This window comes from Hordeum vulgare, chromosome 1H, assembly GCF_904849725.1.
Source record: "Hordeum vulgare subsp. vulgare chromosome 1H, MorexV3_pseudomolecules_assembly, whole genome shotgun sequence".
NCBI classification, from domain to species: domain Eukaryota; kingdom Viridiplantae; phylum Streptophyta; class Magnoliopsida; order Poales; family Poaceae; genus Hordeum; species Hordeum vulgare.
Window position 1 is genome coordinate 511,934,456 of NC_058518.1, and position 22,188 is coordinate 511,956,643.

The 22,188-nt window shown below is 43.1% G+C and overlaps 1 protein-coding gene across 1 annotated transcript; it reads right to left on the reverse strand.

Moving 5' to 3' along the window:
* Positions 1-16,256: 16,256 nt before the first annotated feature.
* LOC123421338 (paired amphipathic helix protein Sin3-like 5) lies at positions 16,257-21,017 on the reverse strand. The gene is made up of 16 exons (XM_045107529.1): positions 20,803-21,017; positions 20,511-20,718; positions 20,328-20,429; positions 20,144-20,218; positions 19,997-20,057; positions 19,563-19,720; positions 19,332-19,477; positions 19,094-19,200; positions 18,742-18,999; positions 18,280-18,578; positions 17,818-18,165; positions 17,623-17,684; positions 17,384-17,522; positions 17,065-17,166; positions 16,830-16,933; positions 16,257-16,733 (listed from the first exon to the last, which is right to left on the reverse strand). Exons 1-16 carry the CDS (start codon positions 20,964-20,966, stop codon positions 16,661-16,663), a joined length of 2,406 nt encoding a protein of 801 aa, XP_044963464.1. The 5' UTR covers positions 20,967-21,017; the 3' UTR covers positions 16,257-16,660.
* Positions 21,018-22,188: the final 1,171 nt, after the last annotated feature.

Below are 22,188 nucleotides of genomic sequence, written 5' to 3' on the forward strand. Positions count from 1 at the left end.
TGGATGTATACCGGTCACCCTAGTGAGAAAGAGATGACGAAAGAATGGTTTGTAAAAACAAAGGAATTTGTGAAAGCCGCATTCGCAAATGGCCAGGAAAGAAACTATTGCCCCTGTCCTGGATGCGACAACTATAAAAAGACGACAGAGGCTCTAATGATTAAACACCTGTAGAGGAGGGGTTTTAAGCCTAATTATACGATGTGGACATTTCATGGTGAGTCTATACAACGTACAAGAGCTGAGGTGGTCCGTCGTCGCACGGACGAGCATGGTACTGGAATCGAAGACATGGTGCAAGACTTTGATGATGCTCGGGATTCGGAAGATGAGATGGAGGAATCTGCAAAGGACTTTTATGAAATGTTGGAGTCTTCAAAACGTCCTCTCCATGAGCACACTGAGCTCTGTCAGCTGGATGCAATTGCACAAGTAATGGCTCTGAAGGCTCAGTTCAACTCGGGAAGAGAATGCTACGACGCGATGATGACACTATTTGGACGTTTCCTACCCAAAGGCCATGTCATGCCTGCAAACCTGTACCAGTCGGACAAAATACTTCGTGTACTTCAGATGCCATATGAGAAGATAGATGCATGTGAGAAAGGATGTGTCTTATTTAGGAAGGAGTATGCACACTTGGACTATTGTCCCAATTGCGAGTCTTGCAGGTATCTTGTGGTAGACAACGGTATGGGTGAGAAGAGGCAGACCAAAATCGCAGTTAGTGTTCTTCGGTATATGCCAATCGTACCAAGACTTCAACGTCTTTTCATGGTCGAAGAGACAGCCAGACAGATGACATGGCACAAATTGGGCAAAAGAACCGAACTAGATGCGGATGGGAATAAGATGATGGTACACACATCGGATGGGGAAGCGTGGAAACATTTCGATGGATTGCATCAGGATAAAGCGGCAGATCCAAGGAATCCTCGAGTGTGCACCGCCACAGATGGTTTTAATCCCTTCGGCATGACGGCAACCCAATACAGTTGTTGGCCTGTATTTGTCATTCCACTCAGTCTCCCCCCCCGGGCAAATTATGCAAAGAAAGAACATATTTCTGACGTTGATAATTCCAGGGCCCAATTATCCGGGGAAGAATATGAATGTGTACCTGCAACCGCTTAAGGATGAATTGGAAGAAGCTTGGGATAATGGGGTCAAGACATACGATGCCGCTAGAAAAGAAAACTTCAAAATGCATGTGTGGTACATGTACTCTATGCATGACTTGCCAGCGTATGCGCTATTCTCTGGATGGTGTGTGCATGGAAGGTTCCCGTGCCCCCAATGCAAGGCAGCTCTTCAGTTTCATTGGTTGCAGGTGGGTCGGAAGTATTCTTGCTTTGACTTGCATAGACAGTTCCTGGACCCTGACCATCAGTTCAGAAAAGACAAGAAGAACTTTACGAAAGGTAAAGTTGTCAAAAACTTGGCACCACCTGCGTTCACAGGCCAACAGATCCTGGATCAGTTAAACGCCCTCGAGCCTGATCCAGAGCGTCCAGGGTATTTCAAGGGGTATAATTCAAAACACGCCTGGACTCACAAGCCATGCTTCTGGGATCTGCCTTACTTCAAAGACCTCCTTCTTCCACACAATATCGACATGATGCACACTGAAAAGAATATCGGAGAGGCTATTTTTCGTACATTGTTCGACATAGATGGGAAGACAAAGGATAATATTAAGGCTAGAGTCGATCAAGAGACACTATGTCATAGACCGTTACAAAAGATGCGAGAAGGCAAAGGAAAGCAGAAGTGGTCGAAGCCAAAGGCCTGGTTCAATCTTGGAAGGCCAGCTATGAGGGAAATTATCTTGTGGGTCAAAATGCACTTGATGTTCCCCGATGGGTATGCAGCGAATCTAAAGAGGGGAGCGAGTCTTGAAAAATTAAAAATCTTTGGTCTCAAGAGTCATGATTGGCACATATGGCTAGAGCGGGTAATGTCGGTGATGTTACGTGGCTTTATTCCTGAGGATGAATGGCTAGTACTGGCGGAGCTGAGCTATTTCTTTCGTGTTCTTTGTGCGAAAGAATTGTCACCTGGCGTGGTAGAAGACATGGAGGATTTTGCACCGGAGTTGTTGTGCAAGTTAGAGAAGATCTTTCCACCGGGCTTCTTTAATCCAATGCAGCATTTGATTTTACATCTACCGACCGAGGCAAGATTGGGTGGGCCCGTGCAAGATCGTTGGTGCTATGCAACTGAGAGGATGCAGAAGACCCTTCGAGCTAAATGTAAAAATAAGTGTATAATTGAAGCATCGATGGCTGATTCATTCATTACTGAGGAGGTGGCAAACTCTGTGACAGCACACTACGAAGCCAAAAATCATCATTTGCATAATCCGAAGCCTCGGCACAATGATGCAGACCCTAAAAAAGATGGGTCCAACCTCAGCCTATTCAAAGGGAAGCTCGCACCAGCCGGTGCTTCGAAACCAATAACGTTGGATGTCGAAGAATGGCGGAACATTTCGTTGTATATCTTCAACAACCTAACAGAAGTGCGGCCGTACATCGAGTGAGTTCTCGGCACATTTTCCCGTAACTTCTAATTCATTTGAACTGTTCTTATTCCCGGATATTTCTAGCAGCCGTTACGTCGCCAAATTCTCGGATGGAGCGGTGATCGAAAATGATTCCGTCGAAGAGTATGAGCTTCTGCCAAAGACAGGAGGCGGCTATCCCGGTTTCATCTCTTGGTTCAAACAAACGGTAATTATCCATAATGGACCATTTCATTCTTGGTCTAACTTGCGGCTAATGCAACAACCGTTTCGTATTTAACTTGTAGGCTAATTCAGAGTCTATGGACGCCGAATTGAGACAAGTCGCTAATGGTTTTGACTATAAGGTTCGTTCATTTGAGAAATACAACATCAACGGGTATCTCTTTCGTACCTTTGGCAAAGAGCTATCTATGCTCGATCGGAAATCTACAAATTGTGGTGTCTCTGCTATCGGCAAAGGTGTTATCAAGTATTATGGAAGAGTTGAAGCAATTTATGAACTTCAATTCTATGGTGAAAACCCACCGAACGTCGTAGTCTTCAAATGTTATTGGTTCCAGCCGAAAAAGACTAGAAGGACTCATGAACATATAGGACTAGTCGAAATCAATGCAAACACCCATTTAGATGTTCCCGATGTCTATATTACGGCTCAACAGGCGACCCAAGTTTTCTATCTACCGTGGGCATGCCAAACAGATAAGAATCTGGAAGGTTGGTATGTTGTTTATGAAGTGCCGCCACATGTTAGACCGCCTCTCCCAAATGAACAGGATTATGAACCTCACATTAACCCAGACACATATGATGGAGAATTCTTCCAAGAAACACGACTTTCCAAGAAACGTTTCAAGAACCGCCGTGCTTCACCCAAGAACATGGAAGTAAACAGCGACAATGAATCCGACTCCAGCCCTGAGCCGGAACCAGAAGACCTGGAACTCGTAGAGGTTACTGATGCAGATGACCTGTCAATGCTTCAATGATTAAAGGAAGGCCTTTCAAAACTTCACGCCGTTGAACCCGACGAGCACGTCATTCATGAAGACATGCGTGATAGTGATGATGATGATGCATTTATTGATGATGATTATTAGTTTGTAAGATTCACAACTTAAATTATATATATTTTAATCTTTATTATTCATGTACATATTATTATTCATGTCAGTTATTCAATTTTTTTATGTTGTACTAATTTCTTTTAATCTTTATCATGGCAGGTCACCAGGTGTGGAAAGATGGTGGGTGCTGGTCCAGATCGCTCGACGGGTTCTCCCCAGGCGCCCCGCACGAGGGGTGGTACTTCCCTTCCACCCCTATCTCTCCGTAGAGCCTTGGCAGACAGTCTGTCGACACCACCCGTGGGTTCTTCTTCGTCGGTGGCATTGCCCACTGGGAGAGGTGCTCGCCGGGTAGGGAAGAAGGGGAAGGGTACATGGAGAGGTGGTGGTCGCGGAAGATCCAGGAGGACTGTTGAGCCGTCCTCGCCACCACTACCATCTCATTCACCCGAGCATAGGACTACTATGGTCGACCCGTTTGCGGAGGAGGCTACGGGGACTCCGTTCCAGGAGCCTGTTGTTGACGGGCATTCGTCCCATGAGACTCCGGTCCAGGAGCAGCCTCGGGTCGAAGTGCATTCGGCCCAGGAGCAGCCGGAGGAGACTACGGTTCTGGAGGCTTCACCCGACGTGGAGAGGCCCGGATGGGAGACCTGGCCGGATCGTACCGAGTTGCCGGATTGGACCGAGGGTTCGGGTGGCTCAGGGGGCGGGGATGGCGGGGATGAGCTTACGGATAGTGAGGGCCATGTGCAGGTGGACGGGGCCACCGTGTACAAGCGTGGTAGTACACGTCTCCCGGTCACGCCGGCTACCCGCGAGCAGAGGCCGGTGATTAAACCTAAAGGAGATAGGTAAGTACATTTACTCTTTTTTTAGCTTTTGCCTTCAAGTTTGTTCAAATATCTAATGTGTTGACCTTATCATACTGCAGGGGATGGGTACACCCTCTTGGAGTCCACAGGCCGAACTCTGTCGTTGGTGTGCTTTGCCGGACAAATTTCCTGGGGTTTGTCACGTTGCCTGGTGAGGGTCAGGTTCCTACACTAGGATTTTCCTGGGAGCACTACCAGGCTGCGTAGGCCCCGCCGGAGGAGATTATAGATGGTGTCTTGTGCCACACGAGGGCCGAGATGGTGATCAAGAGCTTTTGGGTAAATTATCCTTTTACAGAATCTAAAATTAACAATATAGCTAATTATTGTACTAATCGGTGTTTTCACGTTTGATTGCAGACCTTCTATAGGTGTGAGGATGGATATGAGGAGGAGGCGGCCAGGGTTCTCGAGGCCGAGTGTAGGCGGTTACTACAGAACTTGCGCCACGAGGCTCGGCCGCAGGCTATTCGAGATTACTATGCCACGCGTGGTATTAAGAAGCAGAAGAAGGATTGCCGTGGAAAGTTTCTGAAGAAGGAGCAATACATGAAGGTAATTACCTATTCTTAAGTCCTTCTATGTAGTTTTCTTGATTTCATTCATAGGCGTAGCGCTGAAAATTCTTTCTAATAACTTATAGGTGCCCCCGAGATGGTGTGCGGATAAGATGGATTGTTGGGAGGCGTTGGTTGATGAGTGGTGCACAGGCAGCTGGCGAGCCGTCCATGAGAATGCGAAGGATCGGCGTAGCCAAATGGTTGGTGTGCCACATCATCAAGGCAGCGCCAACTTACTTCAGTTTGGACGAAACTGGGTATGTGATATGCTTCATGATTCATGCAATTCATTCTTGATGCTAATATTTTGTTCCTCTCTTTTAGGCGCATCACAATAAGACGGAGATGCCACACTTGTATAACCTTTGGATCCAGAGCTGGTGATGTTATCTGGTGGCGGGAGGCCCCATGGCTCGATAGCCATTGGAGATGGGATAATACGTTGTCCACTCACTCTTCCGGAGATCAAGGCGCGCCAGTCGAGCAGCTGTCCTGAGATAACGCGTCGTCCACGGCTAGTCGAACTTGCCATCGAGGTTAGTTGTACGGACTAAGAACACTTTCATCCATTTCATTATGTGTGTCACCATAGATCATTACTGTGGTAACGAGGAATGGTGTTTCAGGCTGCTCTTCAGAAAGAGAGAGCGGCAAACCAGGCTGCTCTTGAGAAAGAGAGATTGGCAAGCCAGGCTGCTCTTCAGGCTGCTCTTGATGAGAGGGACCAGACCACGTCACGATTGATTGAGGAGGAGAGGGCCCGGAATGAGGCGGGTCAACGGGCCCTGTACGAGCTTTTTGTGGTATGTTTTTTTCACATTAGCCAAATCATGTGTGTAATGTATGTTTCATTACTAACTAATACGATCCACTCTTCAGGGTTTGTGCGAGAAGAGCAGTCAAGTCCCTCCGCCGATGCCCGTCTTCTCTTCGATTGGCACGGTGAGTTTAATTATAAACTAGTATTAATAATTGAGTGTCATCATGCTAACTGAGACATTGCAAAATATCTTTTCTATAGAATAACTCCGGAGCGGCATCGCACGACCCTTCTCCAGGGCAACCGTCTCCAAACGAAGCCGCTGCGAGCAACCGTGGTGTTTCTCCTCCTTGATGACCACTACGGTAAGTTTATCTTCTCCTCTTTCATATTATCCTTGCTTTAATTTCCCCAAAAAGACATAATTATCCCATTTAGCTCCACTACGGTAATTTTATCTTCTCCTCCTTCTCCTCCTTCTCCTCCTTGATGACCACTACGGTAAGTTTATCCTTGATGACCACTACGGTAAGTTTATCCTTGATGACCACTACGGTAAGTTTATCCTTGATGACCACTACGGTAAGTTTATCTTCTCCTCCTTCTCCTCCTTCTTCTTTCTTCTTCTTCTCCTCCTCCTCCTATTTCTTCTCCTCTTTCATATTATCCTTGCTTTAATTTCCGCAGAAAGACATAATTAGCCCATTAAGCTCCAAAATGCCATAATAACCTCAAAATGGCATAAGAACCTTGGTTAGCTCATGAATATTATATACTTAGCTTGTTTTCCTCTAAAATGAGATAATTAGCCCATTTAGCTCCAAAAAGACATAATTAGGTAATTTAGCTCCAAGAAGAGGACAAGAAATAGGAAAAATGAAAAGAAAGAAGAAGAAGAAGAAGAGAACAAGGAGAAGGAGGAGAAGGAGGAGAAGGAGGAGGAGGAGGAGGAGGAGGAGAAGGAGGAGAAGGCCAAGGACCTTCTAGTCCTTCTCCTCCTCCTCCTTCTCCTCCTTCTCCTCCTTATTCTTGATTTATTCTTCTTCTCCTGCTCCTCCTCTTTCTTCTCCTCTTTCATATTATCCTTGCTTTAATTTCCCCAACAATGACATAATTAGCCCATTTAGCTCCAAAATGCCATAATAAGCTCAAAATGGCATAAGAACCTTGGTTAGCTCATGAATATTATATACTTAGCTTGTTTTCCTCTAAAATGGGATAATTAGCCCATTTAGCTCCAAAAAGACATAGTTAGGTAATTTAGCTCCAACAAGAGGAGAAGAGGAGAAGAAATAGGAAAAATGAAAAGAAAGAAGAAGAAGAAGAAGAAGAGAAGAAGGAGAAGGAGGAGGAGGAGGAGGAGGAGAAGGAGAAGGCCAAGGATCTTCTAGTCCTTCTCCTCCTCCTCCTTCTCCTCCTTCTTCTTGATTTCTTATTCTTCTCCTCCTCCTCCTCTTTCTTATCCTCTTTCATATTATCCTTGCTTTAATTTCCCCAACAATGACATAATTAGCCCATTTAGCTCCAAAATACCATAATAAGCTCAAAATGGTATAAGAACCTTGGTTAGCTCATGAATATTATATACTTAGCTTTATTTCCTCTAAAATGGGATAATTAACCCATTTAGCTCCAAAAAGACATAATTAGGTAATTTAGCTCCAACAAGAGGAGAAGAGGATAAGAAATAGGCAAAATGAAAAGAAAGAAGAAGAAGAAGAAGAAGAAGAGAAGGAGGAGAAGGAGGAGGAGGAGGAGGAGGAGGAGAAGGCCAAGGACCTTCTAGTCCTTCTCCTCCTTCTTCTTGATTTCTTCTTCTTCTCCTCCTCCTCCTCTTTATTCTCCTCTTTCATATTATCCTTGCTTTAATTAACCCATTTAGCTCCAAAATGCCATAATAAGCTAAAAATGGCATAAGAACCTTGGTTAGCTCATGAATATTATATTCTTAGCTTGTTTTCCGTTAAAAATGAAATAATTAGCTGAAAAACATCATAATTTTTTTTTCTTCTGACTTTCTTATTCACATTTTTGCAGATTGGATATACTACATGCATGGAAGCTGGCATTCATGGAGTTGAACAATGTCGATGGATGAACTTTATATGTATATCATCTAGTTTTCATTTGAGTTGATGAACAATGCCGAACTATATGTATATGTATATATGGATAAACAGTGCAATACTTTGTATGTTGGTTCTTTCGACATATGGGGATGTACATTGATTTATATGTATATCATATATGTGTGGTGAATTATATATATGTGTTGGCAAGTATATGTGTGGTGAACTATATATCATATATGTGTGGTGAATTATATAAATATGATGTCAAATATATATATATATATATATATATATATATGTGCTGTGAAATAATATAAAACAAAAAAAACAGGTACTATATGGGCTCTTTGCCGTCTGCCAGCTGATGGCAAAGACCTGTGCCATCAGCTGGCAGATGGCAAAGGTGCCACATGGCACCCAGTTGTGCATCCTGGGATGTCTATATAGGCTCTTTGCCGTCTGCCTTTAGGGTGGGCAGACGACAAAGAAGAGGGCACAGAGGAGGGGGGGAGGAGGAGGCAGACGACAAAGAGTGGAGGGGGAGGAGGAGGAGGTAGACGACAAAGAGTAAGGGGGAGCAGACGACAAAGAATAAGGGGGAGGTAGACGGCAAAGCCTCCGTTAACCCCTAACGGAGGCAACGCCTGTCGGCTGCCGTCTCGAGCACTTTGCCGACAGCTCCTAAGGAAAGCTGACGGCAAAGAGCTTTGCCGTCCGCTTTGGGGAGACAGACGGCAAAGAAGGTCCTATGCCGTCGTAGGCTGACGCAGAAATTTTGCCGGCCGTGAGATTCTTTGCCGTCTGTTGTTTTGTCTTTGCCGTCCGGGATTTAGTCTTTGCCGTCTGTGCTCGCAGACGGCAAAGAAGCTGATTCCTGTAGTGATGGTGGACAAAAAAACTTGTTTAGAAATGAGGTATTTACCCCCTTTGGAGCTAATTTGAAACTCATGTGTGAAGACAAGTGGTTTTGGGTGTTGAACTTCAAACTTTCAAAAACCTCACAAAAGCTTCATTTTGGAGTGACTAAGAAGTATCCACGCTTGGTTTGTCATTTTCATGTTTGAAACTTGTTTAAATGTTTGTCAAACTTAGGTTTGACCAAGTTTGAAATGAGCATAAAAAATAAAAAAAAAATCAAAATATTGGAAAACCAGTACACATGTTCTTACTTTGTCATATACTAACAACTCAAATTGATTGGCACCAGTTTTCTATTTTTTTGATATTTTTGAATTAGTTATGCTCAACACTAACCTTTGAAAACCCGACAACCTTGTTCGTGATAGCCAAGTTTGTGAAGTTTTTTTCCTGAAAAACTCCATAGTCCAGATTTCTTATTTTTCCTATGGAGTTAGTCACATAGAATGATGATTGCCACAAGATCCCTATTTTCTTCATTTTTTTAATTACTTATGCTCAACCCTAACCTTTAAAAACTCTACAACCTCGTTCGTGATAGCCAAGTTTGTGAAGGTTTTTCATGAAAAACTCCATAGTCCAGATTTCTTATTTTTCCTATGGAGTTAGTCACATAGAATGATGATTGCCACAAGTTTCCTATTTTTTTGAATTACTTATGCTCAACCCTAACGTTTGAAAACCTCTCAAAACCCCATCAAAACCCCCTCAAAACCCCATCAAAACCCCGCACCTGTCCGGACCATTGGATCGCCGTGAATGGGCGGTCTGGATCAGGAAGTAGGGCTACGCCAGCGATCCACGGGCTACGCTTTCATTGGTCGGCCCAGCTCCACCGAAACGTTACACTCCTCCACATCGATTAACTGAAGAATTGCTGCACTCTGTTAACTGAAGAATTGTTGCGCTACTAGAGAGTGCAGCGTTGCCGTGGCCAAGGTCGCGGACGAGTGGGAGGGCTCAAGGACGTCAATTCCATGCGACAAGAGTGAGGGGACGCAGGGGGAGACTACTTTCAAGTCCGGACTGAACAAACTACTTCTCCTGCTAGCAAAACAAAGAAATACCCAATGCATGTAGTTGAAGAATTGTTGGATGAGTTATCTTGTGTTGTTTGGTTTACTAAGTTGGATCTGATCTGAGAGCTGGTTACCATCTGACAGATGGATGAGTTATCTTGTGCTTTTTGGTTTACTAAGATTACATGAAGCAGATCTGATCTGAGAGCTGGTTACCATCAGATAAAATCAGAGTCTTTTTTTAAAGAAAGCAGACATCATTCAATTTACATCTCACATAAACTACCAGCAGCTAAAAAAGCTAAAAACCCTCAAAGAAGGCATAACAACAAGGAAAGGTCCTGAGAATTGGGCTCAGATCAACCAACCCGCAAATGAAAACAAGTTCAACCAAGCAACCCTGGCCTGGACCTGAGGAGTTTTTTGATTTTTTTTGAATTACTTATGCTCAACTCAAATTGATTGGCATATTTCCAACAATAGCTTGCTGACAAGATAAATTTGTACTTATATTGGTGAACCGATGTATCATATTAGCATGTATCTTACTGTTAAGTACATAATAAAACCATGTTCCAAACTTATGCCCATCTAGTATGGTTGATATATTGTACATTTTGTGGGCACGTCCACCATCCAACTAGATTACAAATCAAGACCAGAAGAATATCATTTTTCTTTTTTAAACCTTGTAAGGTGCAAGGATACGATAAGTAAACCGTGTACAAAATTGAGAATGATAACTAACACTGACGGGAAATCATGCAGGTCAATGCAAACGTCACAGTAACCAATAATTATTGCGGTGTTGCATATACAAATATATTTTACAACCATTGAAGTGCATCATCGGAGTTCAAAGGTATGAGGAGTAAGGACTTAGAAAAGTGGCTTTGATAGGTATAGTCATGCCCTTCATCTTGTTGGTGTCACAATCCTTGAAGATTTCCATCGCATTAGGTTTAGATTATTGTTGGTCCTCACAGGCAAGATGATGTACTCGTTCGCCTAACCAGCAATCTGGATCAAATCGACCAAAAACAAAGGGAAACAGAGGCGATGCGGTGATATCTAACTCAACACAGAGGAGAACATGACGGGTACCCGAACAGGACAAGGTTCCGGATTCACTCACCACACCCGCCGACGTCGCCGAGAACGAAAGCGCCGCCATTGCTATCACCCAGAACAAAAGCTCCGCCGCCGCCGCTGGCTCACCACCGGGAACGAAGAGGAGGGAGCAACACAGGTTCAGACAGGGATACCCATTCGGACAGGCACAGGGACACGTTTGACCTAATGCACTAACAAGTGGGGCCCGTAACTAGATGCATTGCCAAGTAGGGCCCGCGCTTACGTGGATAAGTTGTGCGTCCAATTCCTAACAGCTAATGAGGGCATCAATTCAGATTAAGGTCCATGTCGTGTGTGGGATATTTCCTCGTTCGAAAATGTCGCACCGAGGCAATTCGGACGAAAGACGTCGCACTCCTTCCAATTCACCTAAAAAACGTCGCACATGAGCTATTTGCCCGTAGTTGGGGTCATCAAATCATAAGTAATGCACTAGTAGAAAACGGGGCTATAGCCCCGGTTGGTAAGGGCCTATAGTTACGGTTCACCAACTGGGACTATTAACTTGGGACTAAAGACCCCCCCCCTCCTTTAGTCCCGGTTTGCCATGAACCGGGACTACCCTTCCACTTGGCTATCAGTGTGTGTGGCGTGACCGGGATCTTTAGTCCCGGTTGGTAACACCAACCGGGACTACATGCTTTGGTGATTTGGGGTTTTGGGGTTTATTGTTTATTTTTTATTTTCATTTTCTGTTTTCCATTTCATTCTTTTCCATTTAAAACACATCTTATGCTAGTACATACCGTACGCGTTATGCATATATCTTAGGATTTCTCGTAGGACCAATAATATATCATAGAATTTCTCGTACGACCATGCACATGCATATTATATATAACACACACACACACACACATATATATATAATTTGGTATATACAATTTCCCCTGCAACTTATGGATCAATTACATGCATGCATTAATTGGGAAGTGGTATTCTCCGTTGGAATCTATGACCTGCTCCAGCAAAAATCCCGAAATTTCCTTTTGAAGTGCTCGTATGCGTTCCGTTCGGAGGAGTTCCTCCCGCTTCTCCGACATCTTTTAAAGAAGGAGACCAATATGAATATTTTATATGTGTGTGTATATATTAGACCATGATATAAAAATTGTGAATACTGTTTACGTACCTCACGAGTTCCTGGATTTTTGACATGTTCGTTCATAAAGCGAATGTTCTCGCAAACATAGTATGCACATAGATTATTCCCCGGTTCCTACCGCATGCAATACTTTATGAGAATAGAATTCAGTGAGATAATAATCAAGCATTACAATGGTATTGAAACTAGAATTAAAGAGATGCGCGACGTAGCTAGTACTACTTAATTACCCTGGACGTTATCCATCGCAGCTTTGGTTTCCATTCACCGTGAACATTCTTGATGAACCGGCTCCAAACCCTGCCCGTCAAAGAAAAAGAATAAAAGGAGTCATTAATTAATTTATATCAGGAAATGAGCTAAAGAGGCCAACATAGTGCAAAGTCCGAGCACTCTCTCTCGATTTTCCTCCACTGCAACCCATTTGCGGGTACTCTCAACTTCCTGTCTTTCTTACGCTCGTCTTTGTGCCATCACATCAACTTGGCATGCTCTTTGTTTTGGAACAAACGTTTCAACCGTGGTATTATAGGAGCATACCACATCATCTTGGCAGGAATCCTCTTCCTGGGGCGCTGGACCTCAACATCGTCACCAGGGTCATCGCGGCCGATCTTATAGTGCTCGACACCACATACCGGGCATGCATTCAAATTCTCATACTCCTCACCGCGGTACATGATGCAGTCATTAGAGCATGCATGTATCTTATGCACCTCTAATCCTAGCGGGAAGATAGCCTTCTTTTCTTCGTACGTACTGTCGGGTAATTCGTTGTCCTTTGGAAGCATCTTCTTTAACAATTTCAACAACTTTTCAAAACCCTTGTCAGATACACCATTCTCTGTCTTTCATTGCAGCAATTCCAGTGTGGTATCCATCTTCTTCTTGTCATCTTCGCAATTTGGGTACAACAATTTCTTGTGATCCTCTAACATGCACTGCAACTTCAGCTTCTCCTTTGCACTTGCACAAATTCTCTTTGCATCAGCAATGGCCCGACCAAGATCATCAGCGGGCTCATCTGGTGCCTCTACTTCAGCTTCTTCCCCCATTGTAGTACCATCGTATTCAGGGAACGAAGGATAGCCGTCATCATCCTCTTCCTCTTCATTCTATTTCATTAGAACCCCTCTTTCTTTGTGCTTGGTCCAACAGTTATAGCCGGACATGAAACCGGACGTAAACATGTAGACGTGAATGACTCTTGACTTAGAGTAAGTTTTATCATTCTTACAGACAACACATGGACAACACATAAAACCATCCCGCTGGTTTGCCTCAGCCGTACGCAGGAAACTCTGCAAGCCATTAATGAACTCGGGAGAGCGTCGGTCATCGTACATCCATTGCCGGTTCATCTTCATTACACAAGACCGAAAATACCAAATTAATACAAGTACACACATAAGGTTCATACACACTTATTCTCATAAAACAACATAAAAGAGTTTCTAGCTAAAGCATTTAAATGCAACAACAAATGCGATCAAGATCGCAACTAAGGTAAGACTTGATCCAACAACATAGTGATACCAAGCCTCTTTATTAAGGGCATATTTTCGAATCCTTCTAATCTTCAAGCGCATTGCATCCATCCTGATCTTGTGATCATCGAGGACATCGACAACATACAACTCCAATTTAATCTTCTCTTCTTCAATTCTTTTCAATTTTTCTTTCAAATATTCATTTTCTTTTTCAACTAAATTTAACTTCTCGACAAGAGGGTCGGTTGCAATTTCTGCTTCACACACCTCCTAGATAAAAATATCTTTGTCAACTTGATGTACATAATTGTCATATAAACGAGAAATGCAACAAATAGTTATAAAAGATAATATACCACATCCGAATCATAAACCGGACGAGGGCCGACGGGGATGGATATCAAGACCATGACACTATGTATAACAAAATCATACAAGTAAGAAAACTATCTAAATCACGCAAAAATAATATTTTTTGGAATAAAAAGGATAAGAACAAGAGGATCACGAAGGTGGTGCCGACGATGAGACGGTGCGGGCTATCGACGGTAGTTAGGACGGAGACGGGAATGCACTAAGTAAACCACACCTACACATATGCAAACTAAGAAGTTAATTTGAGCTCAAACTGCATATAAATCAAATAAACTCCCACATAATTACTCCCAAACTAAAACTCATAAATCACTATGTAATTATGTGGCATTTATCAATGAGAGAACAAGGACAAAGTTGCTAACCTTTGTGAACACTTGGATTGGATGGGGTGCCTCAAATCTTGACAAATGTGTGGAAAAATGGAGGATGAACTCGAGCAAGGCAAGAAAATAGAGGAGAGAAAGGAAAAAACAGAGAGCTTGGGCTCGGTCTGGACGAAGCAGTATATATAGGGATACTTTTAGTCCCGGTTGGTGATACAAACCAAGACTAAAGACATATATCTAGTCCCGGTTTGTATTACCAACCGGGACTAATGGCCCTTGCAGGGGCCCCAACCTGACAAAACCCTGTCACCACCTCTTTAACACCAACCGGGACTAGAGGTTACTAATAAACCGGGACTAAAAGTATTCCTCACGAATTGGGACTAATGGTCACATTAGTCCCTGTTCAAGAGCAAATTGAGACTAATAATCCAAACGTAAAGCCTGTTTTCTACTAGTGGTGGCCTTCTTCGCCACCCTTTCACGTTCTACACGGTACACCATCCTCCAAAGTGTAGGCATGAGAGCTTCATGGTGGAGAATGTGGAGCCAATGCCACCGCAAGATGTGATTGGGATCTGTCGCGAGCAGATTTGGATTTCCTACTAACAGATTTGGATTCTCGAGGTCCACCATTGTGTCCCTTGTTGAGCTCATCTGCACCCACTAGTGCAAGGTAGTAAAACAACACGGCCCTCGCGTGCGCTTCCGTGGGTGCTTGTCACCCACCTCTTGCCACACACCGACCCTTTCGCACCTCCTAAGGGCTTGTTCGTTTAATCCCTTTTCCAAGGGGATTGAAGAGGTTTGAAGGGGATTGAGGAGGAATTTGACTTACAGGGGATGTAATCCCTCACAATCCCCCTTAAACCAAGTGCAACCGAACAATGCCTAAGAAATGGCAATCTACATGGGCTCGTCGCCCCTAACATGTTGTCGGCCCACTACTTTGGCTCCTTGGCAGGAACATGGGTCTTGAGAGCTCTCCATCATACCACATGCTAACATAACACACAGGGTAATTATCTAGTATATTAAATAGTAGTTCATGTCCTAGCTGGCTAGTCCTGCCGTGCACGGCTTGTACATGTCAAGAGGTCTGTGTGGTGCTTGAGTCTGTTAGGGGGTGTTTCTTTCCAGGGACTTTTTGGTGTAGGGACTAAAAAAAGTCCCTTTTAGTCCCATGTGAAAGAAACATGAGGGACTTTTAGGGACTAAAAGGGGGTATTTGGGACTAAAGGAAGAAGTCCCTATGGGAGGGACTTTTTTGGCACTTTTTCCAACAGTGCCCCTACTTTTAGCATGTCATTTAATAACTTCTAGTATATTACTAGGGATAACATGGTCTTTTTATGTCATTTAATGATCTCTAGTCCATGTTTAGTCCTTGAAAAGAAACGATAGGGACTAGAGACTTTTTAGTTGAGACTAAAAAAAGTTCTAGGACTTTTTAAAGAAACAGGGCCTTAATTAATAGAGTTTGATGGGAGTCCTACACATGTGGTGATTGGAGTCGTTTTCTCCTTGTTGGTAGAGTTTGATGGGAGCTGTGAGTCCTACACAATTATGTTGCCATGAATGAAAATGAAGATGGGTGGAAAAGAAGGAATGAATCCCTCATGGTTCTTCTTCTCAGGATCTCTTTTCTCCATGTTCTGGATGGTATGGCATTGGCTCTCGCCCATGATTGGCTTCTCCCCCTTCAGATGTAGAGGTGATGTGGGCATGAGGTACGAGTAGTGGTACGGGCGGGCACACTCGTATCACATGGCTTCTTGCGCTCTAGACACACCAATGCAATTTTTGCACAAAAGGAAAGATGCTCCATTTGACTTCATTTGATGGGATCTCGACTTTTTATGAAAAAATGTATTTAGAAAAAACAACTTTTCTCTTTCTTGAGGGATTAGCAATGGCTAATTTTTTTGTATGTGTGTGCGTTGGTGTGCTTTGATGTGGTCAATCCCATTGGCGACCAAATACGTCTAGGAGAATGCAATTAAAAGTTTTAAACGCATTTTTAAAAACTTAACTGAACTGCATGCTCTTTGTTTCTCAAAAATAACATCGACAGCATACCATGAAAATTTACAATGCGCTTATCAAAGCCAATGATGATTTTTGTTTTCTGACTAAATTGATGGGATTAGAATAGTTTACCATAACAAACAAATATAGATTTCTCTATTTAATTGTACCAATATTAGATTGGTCTCCCATATAACATACAAATAATTACATCTACTCCCCCTGTTCCTAAATATAAGTTTTCTATAGGTTCCATTAAAAGACTATATGCGGATGTATATAGACATATTTTGAAGTGTAGATTCACTCATTTTGCTTCGTACGTAGTCCTCCCGTGAAATCTTTAAAAAGACTTATATTTAGAAATGGAGGGAGTAGCATGTTACAAATACAAGGTATAACATTCAACTAGGAGTTTCAGTCACTCCTCCAAGCTGAGAGGAACTCGTTGCACTGTTCTCCAACTTGCGTTTTTTCCTGGAAAAAATTATGCATATTCTTAGACTTCTGAAAACGATCTAAAAACAGTGCGTAGGTATGATTCATATATAATCCATTTTAGGGAATCACTACCTTCTCTCAAAATGGAGCGGACGTTTTACGGTGGCAGCAAGAGCTTCTTTCTCTTGCTCCCCTTGATCATGCTTCAGCAATCCATTCGATGGATTGTTGGGAAACTGAACAAGGGATCAAACACATGCATCAGTAATAGTATGAAACGAACTAAAATGCACATTGCACAGACACAATCTAAAATGTGACATGAGGTGGGGTTAGAAAGTAAATAAAACAATGATGGCAGGATTACGTTTTGATGCCGGACAACAACTTTGGGTACGACTGGTCTTCTTATGTTCTCAAGGAATTGAAAGAGCGAGTTGTCTTGGTCTCTTGAATAAATTATGCACAACTGCAAGTACGAGAAAACAACACGATTATCAGTTATGCATGCCCAAGTATCTGAGACAAATAGTTGACATTGCTTATCCATTTCGGATACTTTTTTCAGTCTCATCCAAACGGATTTACAATGATCAAACGCTTAAGAAATTCACAATGATCTAGGAATGAAGAAGGATAAGCAGGTGACAATTCACGGTCATTATCTCATAATAGATTTAGATTACCTGCTTGATAACTCGGTTTATCACTATATCCAGAGTAAAAAGTTCAAAGGACTTTGGCCCAAGAAATTTCAGGCAGAAGTCCTCAAAATTGGAATTGTCAATACAGTGGGCAACTAGCTTGTTGCTTTTCTCCTTGAATCTGCAGCATTCAATGAAGAAGTTACGATTTTAAAGTAAACTCTTGCATGGTGGGAATGTGAGCATTTTCTGCTTAGACAAATAAGCATCATGGGCGTTACTCTGCATATAATTGATCATCGGTGCATAAACCTTTCGCAGTTTGTAGCCTGTCATACAAAATCTGCCATACAAGGAAAAACAAATAAATTTATTTGGAAAAAACATATCAGAATAGGTGCAAAAGAAAACTACGATCTGCTGAGTTCCAACAAACAACTTCTAACAAAAAACTAAAGCAGAGAAGAGATGAATACCTGGTAAAGCCGGCGAAGCACAATGAGAAAACAACAAGTGCCTCCTTTCACACCACGCACTTTAGCTGACGTTTTGGAGTGTTGCCTTGATTCATGCTGCTTCTCATATTTGTTCCCGTGGTCACAAGTACTAGGTTCAGAAGTACCGATTATGCGACAACGAGAGTTCAACCCATCGCTACCGGAAGCAGCAACATCACAACTTACTGGTTCTTTTCCGGCACCGAGCATGGCATCCGACTCAATGATTTCTGGATCGGGTATGAACTCACCCTCCTCAATGCCTGGGCCAAAACCATCATGTGACGAGCTAAAGTCGTTGGAATTTTTCCTTGTGAATTCACCTCTCTGAAATGAAAATCGTCAGCATGCTAAGCAAATCCATTTTCTGCATATTCGAAATTTGAGATTATGATTTGGAAGAACAGAAACAGAAATTCAGAATGCTATGTATATGATTACCTTGGAAAATGAAGGAAGCTTATTAGCAGGCAAAGCATCGGGTATGCTACTGAGAAAATCTTTGCTGGTACCACAATGTTCACAAGCTTTTGCAGGAGCTACAGTTTCCTTAGACGAAGGCCATAGACAATGAGCAGAAAGAAATGGATATACTATTTTTGCCCAATTCATCACCTGCTTCTCTTCAGACACACATGCAGAAGAGATTATTTTGCTTATGTCATTGTGCATGTCAGTATCAGCATATTTATCTCCAACATTCTTCTTTTTATTCATTTCATTTGCTTCCGCCAGCAATGCTGCAAGGGAGACATAGGTGAAAATGACTGAGAGCAAAAATAAAATGGAAAGAATTTGTTGAGTACATCGCTGAATGTAGGAGGTTCAGCAGTACATAATACTAGTTACAACTTACAAGTACTATTATTTAAAATTATGTGACGGGGTGAAAGCTGATAATACCTTTTTGGCTCATCCTCTTTGCATCCAATTGTTTGAAAGAGGTGCCACGATGATCAAGCGATCTGCAGTAATTCTTGGCAATAATTTGTGAGCAGTGCACCTTATGCAAATATGAGCGCGCCTCCGATAAATCTTCTACCTTCTGATTTAGACGAGAAAGTAGAATATCCAGAACAGCACTAGTATTCTGACTCTCCAACAGATCATCAAGGTCAGGATCATCATCATATAGTTTTTCAATGCACCTCCTGTGTAGAGCTTTGCACAAGAAAAAGCAAACAAAGAATAGTTTATCATAACTGAATAAAGAGGCTCAACCTCCTAAATATTAAGGCCAGCGTATCATTCTTACGAGTTAAATGCTCATTTATCCTCAAACGGCTGCTAGGAAGAGTTTGGAGATTTGCAATAAGGTCTGCAGTCGCACGAAACCGGTGTAATAGCATGTCACTCTCAAACCTGGAAAAGACAGAAATGTGAATCCCCTTACAGAAAAAGGGCATTACGAAAACCATTGATTTTCCCCTGATAAGTGAACAGATATAACGAAGACTGCAGAGCAAAAAAATAATTAGCAACTTGGTACGTACATGTCTTCTTCACAGTATAAAATGTTTGTCTCATAACCATTTGTAGCTTTGTGCTTAGAGCTTTCCATCCCAGATACAGAACAAACCAAAGTATCGTTGAGAATAGACCTTCCCAGTTTGGTCCAATAACTTGAATGAAGAGTTAACTGCAATCAAGAGAGTACACTTTAGATTAGTTGTGCCAAGTAGTAATTTACATGAGAAACTCATCATGGGCTTGTAGGGATTTACATTATATGGCAGCAGGTAATAGCTAGGAGTGCAAGCTCGTTCGAGTTTTTTGGGATCCACTTCTGGGGGCAATTTCTCAGCTTTTGAGGCAGTCCAGTCTGGCAAGGGTTTAACCTTGTCTTCCTCATCCTCTTCGGCGTGAGGCCATTCTCCATAACCTATCAGAGATAAGTACATGTATGAAGTTACCGATCGTGCTGCAGAACTGCAGTTTGCTATTTCATCTAGGAAGATGAGACATGGAAATGGTGATATTGATGTGTTGGTCAATAGCTGGGATGCACTTAATAAATAGGTTGAATCGTGGACGGCAAATAGCATTTTGGGGAGTAATTAACAAGAAAAGGGCAAAAACATTTGCATCTAGTTATCATAGGTGAATGCTGAAACGAAGAACGTAGGGACTATGCATTCAGGGCAGAAGGGTAGAAAACCTTCTTTCATATGGATACCATCCAAGCTGTGATTATCAACTTTTTTATCCCTTAGAACGGCCTGCAAAGGAGAACCGAGGAGACAATCATGTCAGATGAGTTCATAATAAACTGATTGAATGGTCTGACCGTGATGAGGAAAGGTACCTTTAGGTCTGCAGGGAGATAATTATCCACAAACTCTTTCAACAGCTCAGGACAGTTACGCATGCATCTCTTCACCTACGAAGACAAAATAATTATAAATCAGACACCCAGGTCTTTCCAATCTTCTACAGAGAAATTACTGAAGAAATATTTAATACACAGTTTCTGAAGAACTAATAAGTACATTTTTGTAAACTTCTAGAGGAGTCATGGTCCTGTCCCTGCAAAAGTCGTGCATGGTTTGCAAAAAAGCGGCATAATCATCGTCTCTCATTTTAGGGCATGCCTGCAGTCATTAGTTAATCGAAGATCAAGTTAGCAACCACAGGTGAACAGAAGGAGCAACCATGAGGATTTTTTTCAGCACCTTCAGTCTGGAAAGAAAATCCATTGGTTTCTGCAGCAAGGGGTTGACGACATCGGCTCCGACATCGCCATTGCCTTCAACAGGGCTACGGCCTTCAGTAAAGTTCAGGAAGCTCTGTTTAACTGTAGCCCAGCCCTGGAATAGCTTCAACACTGTCTCTATGCAGTTTTCAGGGCAGATGTTCCTTATTTGACCATCAGGGTCAGCACTGCAGTTGGGAATTGTATGAATGGGATCAACAAGGAAACCATACCGACATCTGAGAGAGACAACTTATTCAGAACATACATACCAGTTTTTCCAAACCTCGGTCATTGTCTTGACGAACTCATGGTACACGTCTTGGGGGAGGTTGTCTCTAGCAAATAGCAAGCATTGCATAGTCTCCAGCATGTATTCCTTTTTTTCCCTTTTGTATCCGTAATTGTCGTCGTCAGCTTCATCGGAAGACGCCATTTTCTTACACTGCTGCGAGCTCTGATGATCAGTCCAGCAAATTACTCAAACAACACCTGCTCATCAGAAACGAAAATGTTTCAATTGATGGCATGTCTGAATTCTGAGACTGCGAAAATCTATTACTGTAATTCCCCGTTTTTAGGGTGTTGCGCAGTTATTCTATTCCTGTAGGCACAGACATCTTGTGTATTGGTGTAGACAGTACATAAAATAGGAAGAGTTGTATTTGTAAGTTGACCTTGCTAGCTATTATCCGACACAGTTGTAAAATGTGCATTTAGCCAAAACCTACATTTCCACTAATCAATACCCACGATCGTGGTTAGAAGACGCACCGATCGCTAAGCCGGCTTAGGGATCCTCCGACCACGTGTATTGTTACAAGTGCTAAAATGCGTAACAGCCATCAATCAACGCGCATATCATCAGCTTGAAACAAGAATCCCCATATATAACATGTATATATGCAGTGGTGATTTGCTCGCATGAGCATCGGCATCCATATATATATCGAAAACGGATGTCTTAGCTAGAAAGCAGCCAAGCAAGTTCGTTGTATCTGACAAACACTGTAAAATGTACAGCAACTTAATTAATTTGCATTAACCAACACGTACGCACAATCTTCTGGTTGGAAACCAGAACCTCTATCTAAGCAGGCATGATAATATATATATTGCCCAAGGGATTCAGAAAAAAGTAAACAACGACTATGGCGTGGCGGCCTATATATGTTGTGCCAGGCAGCACTGGGCTCAGGGCATCCCGTCGCAAACCCGGCCGCGTCCGTACGTCAGATAACTATGAGCTGCTCGGTCCAAGCAATACGCGATCGATCTAATCGTGATCCCAGCAACCAGCAGACCGGCCCGGTGGGGCCGGCGTCGCCCGGAGGAGCACCCGCCGGGACCCGGTTGATCTCCGGCGCGAATTTCAGCGGGAATTAATTAAGGGGTGATCGAGGGTGGGAGTCGGAGGGCACGTACCGATCGACGGCCACGGGGCTGGGTGAGGATCGGGCGCGGAGGGAGGGAGCCCTGCCTTGGGTTCGATCTGGAAGGTTCCGACGGCGATGGCGAGAGCGCGGCGGAGGGGGAAAGGGGCCGGCCGCGGCAGAGGAGGAGCAAGATGATGATGCGCGAGGACGAGGGGTGAAGCGGGGGTATGTATTTCAGCGCGCCGCGCCGCGCCGCGGGTTCCCTTCCCTCCCCTCCCCTGC